This window comes from Anopheles nili, chromosome 2 (assembly GCF_943737925.1).
Source record: "Anopheles nili chromosome 2, idAnoNiliSN_F5_01, whole genome shotgun sequence".
Taxonomy (NCBI): Eukaryota; Metazoa; Arthropoda; class Insecta; order Diptera; family Culicidae; genus Anopheles; species Anopheles nili.
Genome location: NC_071291.1, coordinates 15,109,482 through 15,119,569, shown reverse-complemented (window position 1 = coordinate 15,119,569; position 10,088 = coordinate 15,109,482). Strand labels below are relative to the sequence as shown.

At 48.8% G+C, this 10,088-nt stretch overlaps 1 protein-coding gene across 1 annotated transcript; it reads right to left on the bottom strand.

Annotated features, from left to right (window-relative positions):
• Window positions 1–5,619: 5,619 nt before the first annotated feature.
• LOC128721154 (uncharacterized) lies at window positions 5,620–9,889 on the bottom strand. The gene is made up of 8 exons (XM_053814879.1): window positions 9,737–9,889; window positions 9,459–9,680; window positions 9,248–9,387; window positions 8,972–9,177; window positions 8,103–8,707; window positions 7,238–7,992; window positions 6,489–7,158; window positions 5,620–6,425 (listed from the first exon to the last, which is right to left on the bottom strand). Exons 1-8 carry the CDS (start codon window positions 9,887–9,889, stop codon window positions 6,318–6,320), a joined length of 2,859 nt encoding a protein of 952 aa, XP_053670854.1. The 3' UTR covers window positions 5,620–6,317.
• Between the last annotated feature and the right edge of the window lie 199 nt (window positions 9,890–10,088).

The following is a 10,088-nucleotide window of genomic DNA, read 5'->3' as shown; positions in this document are numbered from 1 at the left end:
TCTTCTTTGGTATGACGAGCGGCTAGAAAGCGAAATGCGCGTCGCAGATCAACTGCGGTGCGTGCAAGACGGACGTCGAACGTTCTGCAGAAGCCGAAGGACGAAACGTGACCAGAAACGTGACAACGCGAGTCCAAGCAGCACTAAAAACACGCAACTGCATACGCCACTGCAGCACGATGCAACGGCTCGCGACAGTGGCCGATGGCCACATCTGTAAATACTGCCTGTATACAATAAATCCATGCAACCGAGTGCGAGCCGGCAATGTCTGGGAAGCTCGCGAAAAGTACACAAATCAGCCACAGCGCAAGCTATTTGCAGCATTATCCAACTCGTCAACCATTACCATTATTAGATCAGCCGGTCAGGGCTATGCTGCGAGCCCGTAGGATCATTCCTACCATCCTGACTCAGACAAACACCCCAAAAAAAAAATACATACGTTCTGATTTGACGAGTACTGTTACTTTGTTCCCGCACTTTTCGTTTGGGAATAAAACACCATATGCGTTTGATTTTTTTTCTTTCATCTAAGCACCTCTCGTGCGTACTGTGCTGTCCACGCAGCATTGTGCTGGATACGTTGTGAACTAGTACTGTTTGATTTGAGCACAACAGTTAGACCGTTAGTGATAATCTTTTTGTTTTCGTCAAATATGTTACTCCTCCATTTTGGAGGCAAAACTCATACGAAATCGACTATGGGACACACAACGACAACACAGCAGACTAAAGCTCAACACGCCTAATGAAGCATCATCACACGTACACCTACACACAAACACACACACATATTTTACTCATACACATTCTTCAGCAAGGTTACGCGTTTACATCGGTAAAAGTGGTCTTAGGAATGCTCTAACTCTTATAGTCATAAGTTCTAATTCAATACTACCTAAACATGAAACACCAATCTCTCTAGGGTATGAAAAATAAAAGTTTTGTTTGCGTTTTTCATGCGAACGAGGAAACAAGCAAAAAAGCGAGGAAACCAATTAGAAAGCGGATGAAGGGAAAACAAAATGAACAACAAAACTAATCTAATGAAAACTGCCCCCGTGGCCGCGCCCTTGGCAAAACACGCAGATCGTACGGAAGGAGTCAGCCACAGCCACGCGCCGCAAGATTGCACAGGAGACGCAAACGGTTCTAGCTTAAGAATTGAATCTAGTGAACAAAAAGCAAACAAACGAACAAATAAAACACACACACAAACACACACTCACAAACACATAACACACAAAACCATAATCGAATCGAGCCGAATTTAGGGTTCACTGGCCGACGGGGCCTGTGTAGCGGTAGGGCGGTAGGGGTTAAGTAATTAAGTAAAAATACAATGAATAGGAATAACAAACAAAAAAAAAACAATGGGTTACAAGTAGCTACAACGATTGCCCTTTACACATAAAGCTAAGCTCGTTTCGTTCGTTCATCCAATTCGATCTCGAGCATTCGTTTTGCGTTCTGATTCTTTCCCTAACTTTTTCCTCACCTACGATACATTACTGAATACATTAAACACAAGATGCTCCCGGAGCAGCAGAGAATAAAGGACAGCATGCAAATACAAACATTAAAATGATACTACTTGCTTGTACAGAAATCTGAAAATACACTCCAGCGTCCAGCGTCATGATACGCGCGAGCCGAACCTCCATATACACCTACACATACACACGCACCTCCATCAAGCCGCGCTCACACGTGTAAGTAATAAAGCAAACGAAAACGTATCTTAAGAACGATAAACTAGCGCGACCGGCGAGCAGGATAGAAGCAAAACCAAAACAAAACCAAACCTAGATAGTGGATAATGAACAACAAAGCAAAAAATTAATACAACAAAAAAAAAGGTGAACAATTTAGCGCAACACGAGAGCAACAAACCGAGCTGGAAACAAGAGTGAAGTGTTATGGAGTGATCGCCCCGATCGCACGCTTACACTTGCGCCATAAGCAGCAAACGTAATCAAACAACTAACCAAAAAGTCAGGCGGATCAGCGTAGAAGTGCGTGGAGGCCATTACAAAATCAGTAAACCCACTCACGCGCGTACACTCTTAGGCAGCACGGTGGTCAGTATCAGTGAGTAGACAGAGCCAATAAGGAATTCTCGTTATCCGCATCGCCCGTTCTTCATCCCCACACTATCACACGTACGCAATCGCAGGAGAAGATCCTGTTCCTATTATTATCGGGAATCGGGACTCACCACCACGCGTGTGGCGGTGGTACGTAATGCTGTGCTCTGCGGTGGAGGCGCCTGGTCTCTCATCTGGCAGCATGTAATTGAATGGGCTTTCCTCTCTAATAAAAGCAGCCGTTGATCAACAAGGCACGTCTTAGCACTAGTGGTAGATCGCATCCGCCTCCCAAAAGCTGGGGGTAATTAGTTATCGATGAAAAGCAGGAAAGCAGGAAAAATCCCTTCATCCCTCGTGTATGTGTGCTGTTGGCATGACGATGATGTTGAAGATGACGATGATGATGATGATGATGAAAAGTAGCGAGACAAGCGAAACCAAACAAACACCAAATTATGTAACGCATTGACTTGAAAACAAAAATTATCCAAGCGACGCGCTCGGGCGGCGCCCATCCCGAAGGGCTCGCTTGTAGACTCGCGAAAATATGAAGAAAACAAAATGAAACTTTATTACCAGAGTGCTTCCAGCAACGTAATGTAAAATTTCGATCGTTCCACTATAGCGCTGATTTCGGTACCCCCTTATTTCGGCCCTTCACTCGCCATCCCTTACGGGCGGTGCTTTTTGCCCTCTACATTCCTTTATCCTTGTGCCGGTATGTGCCGGAGGCACGAGGTGCATCGCCAGCACACTTCCGTTTTACGCGAACGAGCGAGCCACAGGGAAGCGAAAGGGATCGAATATACACTAGGCTTAAGCGACACATACAGGAACTCCGAGTTTTCCTTCCCCCCAATGGCGTGGGGAATCGTCAAAACAAGCCACGTTTTTGCGACGTTGTCCACAAAAGCAAACGCGCGCATCACGCTGCGCATATTAATTAGTGCAATCGTTATAGCTAAATATTCATTCAATTAAGTAGAAACAAACCGCAACCGTCGATCGCGCGAGCGAGGTATATCAGAGCCAACTTCGAAAGGACCGGCTCAAGGGCGCGCTTCAGACTCCTAAAGTCGAACGCAAATGGCCCGCGAATCGGTGACACAGGTATCGGAAGCACTCCGTTAGAGCAGTAGGGCTGTGGGCAGGCACGCAACGGTGCCGGTTCGGTTTGCATTAGTAACACTACTCGTTCTCCTTCCTTAACGTAAAAAAAGCGAAAAAAGGAACTTACTTCTAAAGCCAAAAAAACACCAAGCATGTTGAGCGCTGTCCGTTTCTGTTGTGCATGAGAATACTTTTAACCTACTGTTCATTAGTAAGCGAAATAAAGTCTTTAATTGAAAGTAAAATCATAAAGCGATAATTGAAACTAAAACAAACGAAAGCTAAAGTTAAAGAAAAAAAAACAAAGGCAAACTAAACTTAACCAGAGTGTGGGAGCCAATTGCCGCCAGGACGCTGGCTGGCGAATCGTTCGTTTGTTAAGCATTGGTGCATCATTACGCAGACGGCGAGCTGCTTCGTGAGCAGCTCGACAGACTTAGCGCATATTGTTCGTTTCTTTTTCCGTTTGTCTGTTTGTGTCGAAAGTAAGCACCAGCTTGCGATTACGGAATATGCGTTGTTATGGCGCCATTACACGAGGCCGCCATTACGGTCATCAAGTACTGTGTGGCTCGGAAATGGCGGCTAACGGTGAATACACACTAAGCTAAACTAGTACGAATTACGATGTTAAGAGCAAATGCAAAAAAAAACAACACACACAGGTAGCTTGTTGGGACCAGGTCCATGGTAGCTGATTGAGTTTGAGCTTGAAGCTATTAAATTACCGACCATCAGTTAAAAATCGACCCAGAGATGCAGAAAGAGAGAGCGAGAGAGAGAGAGAGAGAGAGAGAGAGAGAGAGAAAGAGAGACACAGTTCGCGTCTTGATAATACAGCATATAGAGAGCAAGAGAGAAGGTCGCAAAACGCATGCATTTGGTTCTAGGGATCCATTTCATTTTCGCCGCTCTTCCCAGTAGGCCGTATAAGGGCCCAGCAGCAGCCATCGTCTTTTTAGAGAGGAAAGCACATAAAACAAAGCGCGCCCCGGAAAAGTGAGGCAAACAGTGAGCCAAACCACGACGAACGTCCCTTGATCGAGGAATTCTAGCAAGGTCTACCTTCAGGGCACATGCAAGCGACTCTATATGCGAACAAACACTCTTACATACACACATACACCTACTCAAAGTCACACATTCGTGCTAATATTCCCGGCAGGAGATAAGCGCGAAAGGTCGAATTTACTCCGGTAGGATTCTTCCTTCTTCGCAACAGACATGGCAAAAGCCTGTGGAAATTTCTCGCCTTCTCCGATATACACTATTGCTCACTTAGTTGCCCACACTCGTGTAGACATCCATACGCATACAGGCATCCACGAGAATACACAGCACACTAAGCATTATGCGTTCAGTTGCGGGATAACAACGGAAGCCGTTTGTTCTACGTACGTATGGCCATCGTATTTTAAAAGAAATCACTGCCAAAATCACTGAACGGACGGAATATTTGAAGCATGTGTTCACACCACTCCGACACTTCTGGGCTATTGTCTGATATTTCTATCGTATAAATAAAATACAAACAAACGGGAAGAACAAAGCAGAAACAACCAAACAAACAAACAACAAAACGAAACTAAACAAACAAAACTAAAAAAAGAATATAAAACAAGTATAGAGAAAACGCTATCGCGATTGATTTACATTAGGAACATACTCACGACACCAATATAAAGAAAAGGAGTTTTACGATTTAAACAAAAGTAAACGTAGCGAACAAGGAAAAAAACAGCGAGGTTATTATATGAAAAAAGATCATAATATTGAAATAATTCTAAAAGAACAATTCATATATCCACTAAAACGAAAAAAAAACTTCAATAAAGAAAATTTTAATTCAATCCTTGTTACGAAAAAAAAACAGTGCAATGATGTCAAGATATCAAAAAGACGTTTTTAATTTTGAAATCATATTATTGAAATATAACATTATGTAAATTTTAACAAAGATACAAAACATTTATAATATAATTTACAAAATAAAAAAATCTGTACAACACAGTCTTTTCCTTCGTTAACGAAAGAAAGCAACTGCCATTTACGCCGCCATTACTCCGTGTGTAGAAGTAAAAGCTCTTATCAAATTCTGCTGTCTTATTGGTACACATCCTGAAGTATACGACATTATTTCGGCTTCATCCTGTAAGGTATCCTGTGTGCACAAATTTGTATTCCATGCGCAACAACGCACGCCGCAGTGTATAGTATCGTTCATTCAAATCATCATTTTCCGCGCAGCGCCATCTAGATGTGAAACCGTGTACCATCGTTCATGGAGGCAAATAAGAGACACTGCACAAGGACTACGGAGAAGCCGAATTGCAGAGCAAATAGAGTACTGTGCATAGTTCCCCAAAGCTTAGTTCTTTCGCCAGAGAAAACATAAATCACGTACGTGTGAGACATATCGGTTAGTTTATTGGGTGTGGTTGAGTGTGTACGGTCTGTTCGTGTGTTCTCTGTGTGTCTGTTCGTAGGTGTGCGCTGTGTGCACGTGTGAAGTCGCTTGTTCGAGCCTTATCCTAGCGCGGTAGTTCGAGTAAAAGCATAAAATCAATCCCCAATATCCCACCACCCTTACGATTGTACCAAATGTACGCTGGTTTCAGTTTCGCCTTCCTATCTTTAGGCATCGAACCGACGAGGAGCAAAGCAGGCCGAACTGGGTGTCCTGCGGCCGGGTGTATCACAACGCTCCATCCAACCGGTCCGCCATCCCGCCAGGATCCCGCCTGGGTGCACGTTTCGGTTCGAGCGCACGTCGTTTAAAATTAACCTACAATATTAGTCCGCTCGCCGGCGTACTCCGTTAGCAGTGTTATTGGCTGGATCGAGTAAAATTGCCACTTAAACCTAGTGTCGGTCCGTGGGGTGACCGTTTAAAACGAACGAAAAAAAAATAGATTCACGCTCTCCCCAACAGGTTCCCTTCCTTCGGTACCCGGAACCCGTCCCACCCAAATCCCGACCCGACCATCCATCGCGGTGGCAATCCTCGAGGTGTGTTAGCGTTAGTGGGCAGTTGTGGGGGTTGGCGGTCGGTCGGGAGGAGGCAGGACCGGGAAGGGCTTGGCACGTGAGATACTGGTGTGAGGGTGCGGAGCCCTACCAGTTGTCGCGTCGCTCGCGGCTCATCGTCGTGCGGCTCTGCTTGATGTAAGTCGTACGCGAGTCGACATCCAGCGTGCCCGAGCCATACACCGACGATTGGTTCTGAGGGTGAAAGAGAGAGAGCAATTAGTCAGTGTCCGCGAGAGCCTTCTTTCTTGCACATACCATCTCGGTGTCATGCCGCAGGTCTAGGTGATCCTCAGGAATTACCCAACGTTCGGTAAATTCGCTCGCGGATCTCGCCAGGCTCGGGTGACTCAACGATCGCTGCAGCGAATGCTGATCATAGCGAGCTTCCTCATCATCCTCATCGTCATCATCATCGAAGTAAGCCTTGCCATGTGCGACGATGTAAGAGCTACCCTCCTCAGACGGGTCTCCACCACTACCAGCACGCGTCGGTCCACTAGCCAATCGACCAAAGTCGACAATCACCTCCGACATAGAGCGCAGGTCGATGTTGTTGGAGTTGTACGATGAACGCGAGGTGCGCCGTGATCGTGACCCACTGGCCACGGAACCACCGTGTGGTGGAGGTGCCCCATATCCAAGTGACGTCGCCACCACCAGCTGTGGTTCCTGCGTGATCGTACGCACGGACGAATCACCATCACTATCGTACTCGTACAATGTCGGTAGTGAGCTGCGACGTGAGCGCGTATCCCACGTTTCACGCTTCTTGCTTCGTTTGGATTGACGCAACTCGACGTCTTCCGGTGGTGCAAGGATACGGATGATGACGTCCCACGAGCGCGGCTCAAACAGGTTCTCGTAACGTGCATCCGACCGGATGCGCTCGAAGTCTTCCCGTACAGTCGCCTCAGCCAACATCGTGCTAATAGTGCCAGACGCAGAGAGAGAGAGAGAAACAACGCATAAATAAAAGGACACTCCCTAAGGACACTGGTTCCTACCGAAGTGTCGACTCGGTGGTGATGATCTCTCGCCATTTGAGCTTATCATCGTAGCTGAGCTGTCGCTGCAGCGGATATCGATGCAAATCGGTGTGTAAGGCCGCCGTCGAGATCGACGTATCCGGCATGTCGACTTCCTGCAACACGCGAATCAACACATCCCAGTTCGAAACGGATCGATCCTCAGGCGGCAACTCAACCGGTTTCATGTTGCCAACAAGCTCAGGACTACGCAACTCATCAGCAGCGTACGCACTCGGCAGATAGGTCGACGACGGTACTGGCATATTTCCAACCGACGCCACCGATGGTGCTCCTGACGCACTCGAGACATCCGAGAAGTCCTCCCACTGGCGCGCCTGTTGACCACAGTTCCGAATCGTCACGTCCCAGGTTGGGTCGAGGGGTGGCACCGGTGGTGTCGGTGCCGGTGGCGGTGTCGGAGGCATTGGTGCCTGCAACGGACGTGGCTTGTACTCCGTCACAAGCCGCCGGTGACGCTCGACATCCTCGATCGTGGTGCGTTCGGTGACGGTCGTAAGGAACAGATCATCTACAACGTGAGACTTGAGTTCAGGCTTTTTGTAGACCGCGATCGGCGGCTCGGGTAGCTGCTGAAGTGCGTCCTCCGTGCCGGTGTACCGGTGCGACGCATCGACCAGCTCGGTCAGCGAGTGTGTGTCGTGCGTGCGACCTGGTCCGTCCGGTGCCTCTAGCCAGCTCCGTTGAAGGTGGCTTGTGGCCGTGCTCGAGACCTGCGCGAGATGTGTCGGTCAGTTCGTTAGTGGGTGGGTGTGAGCAAACGAGGGGAGCGTGGGGGGTGGTTTTTGGGGGGATTAAAAAGGGTAGTGGTGAATATTAATACCGTGGTGGTGTGGTGTTGATGCGCACGATGACGTTGCGGTGGACTCGGTGGATAGTCGAGATGAGCCGGTACGGTGTGCAACTCTGGGACGTACGTAAAGTGAGACCGAGCCGCTTCAGCACCAAGGGATTCCGTGGTCATCACACTTTCGCGATCTTCCTGCGTCTCCAGGATCGTGGACAAGTTGTTGCGATCTCCACCATGGCTGACCAGCGTACTACTGCTGCTACTGTCGCTGTCCGAACACCGGCTGGTGGCCGAGTGGCTGGAAGGTGGTGAAGCCGGTGGTGGAGGTGATCGTTTCACACGCACCTGAATGTCAAACTTGGGTGAGGGTGGTGCTAGAGCCACCTGCAGGTGTTGCAGATGATGCTCAGCCGAGGCCAAACTGAGTCCGTCATGTACGAAAGCACCATTTTCGTAAGCGCTACTACTGCCACGTGAGCTCACCGGCAACGAGCCTGTTTCGGCTTCTTCGTTCTCTGACTGCGACTCGCTAGGGTAGTCCGAAGGGATGAGCGCACCCTCGCTACCGGATGAGCTCTGTATTGGGGGTGGCACCATCGCCACCACAGGGCGAGCCAATTTGAAGCCTGACACGCTTCCTGCCGTGGTTGACACGCGTTAGGTGGTGCCGAAGAAGGGTAGCGTGATGGTGATGGTGGTGCGTGTGTGCGGTGGGTTTAGAGTGCAGCGTTCAGTGCGCCAGGTTTTTTGTACGCACCGAGAGCGAGCGAGCGAGCGAGAGAAAGAGAGAGAGAGAGACGGTTGAAATGGGCCGTTAGAAGAGTGGTTACAGAGCAAGACGGGGAAAGGGGCAACGCTAGTGGGCGGTGGTAGTGGGCGGTGGTGTATCCCCAACCCCTTACCTATACTGCCGCTCTCCAGAGCCGTGATCTCTGACCCACTACCAACGTGTACGACACGGCGCACAATCGGGATGGGTCGACGACGCAAGCAGTAGTACGAAACACCCAAACCGAGCAGAAGAAGCGTCAGGAACATGATTGCGCAGATGATGAACAGGATCTGAATGCCCTTTAGTGGTGGCTCGATGATGGCTGCCTCGTTGATGCTGTGAATGAAGCCAGGGCGAGATGTTTAAAGGACTCAACAGAGGGATCGAGGATCCTGGGAATACTTACATCGGAGCCGGTAGACCTGCCGGGATAGGGGCGACTGGTGGCGGGTACCGACACACGATCGTGATGATCTCATCTCCATCCATCTCGAGTCCTGGATGGAACCTCACCACGATGTTGTTTGTGAAAACCCGCTGAGGGCCCTGTAGAATAGAAGCAAAACCAGCAGTAGTTCGAAGACCAACCTGTAGAGGGCGTGAATCTGCGATCATACCTGTTTCGTGCCACATCCTTTCAAGGGTAGATCGATCCGGTAGCTTAGATCACCCTTTCCACTCGTTTGGCAGGCACTGTTGCGGTCGTAGTCGGCATAAGCCTTACCGTAGAACGGTTCGTTGAACTTCAGCTCCACTTGCATGAAGCCGGCGGCACAGTTGAGGGCCGCTTTCGTTCGATTGAGGAAGATTATCGGGCTTAGGTCGTCCAGTTTTGTCACCTGCAAACGATCGCGGATGTTAGGAGAAGGTGTTGACTCAAAGACATCACGCTTACCTTGCCATCGAGGGTTGCTTCTTCCGGTAGACCTTCGCCCTGGTACTCGATGCTGTTAGCTTGCGAGGCGTAGTTTGATTGGGCCCTTGCTCGTCCTGGCCACACTACCACAACGGCGCAGGCGAATAGTATAAGGCATCGCATCGGACTCATCTGAAATAGGGGTGGAAGATCGTTCTTTTATTCTTGGAGCAACATGGTAGCTGCTAGGACCTGCACCATACAAGCGATATTTATCCCCAGATAAGTGGCATTCCCTGCAAAAGATCATCTCAAAAAACAAGCTCAAACGCCACCGAAAGTAACCCACCGAGCTTGTCGGATTTGATAATTGAACGCTGTGCATCGCCCA

Bases quoted from the DNA above. Each gene is read 5' to 3' on its own strand.
- LOC128721154 (XM_053814879.1), bottom strand. From the start codon at position 9,889: ATGAGTCCGATGCGATGCCTTATACTATTCGCCTGCGCCGTTGTGGTA. The intron at 8,708-8,971 runs GTAAGGGGTTGG...CAACCACGGCAG, and splicing joins TCTGGAGAGCGGCAGTATAG to GAAGCGTGTCAGGCTTCAAA. The intron at 7,993-8,102 runs GTATTAATATTC...CATCTCGCGCAG, and splicing joins ATCAACACCACACCACCACG to GTCTCGAGCACGGCCACAAG.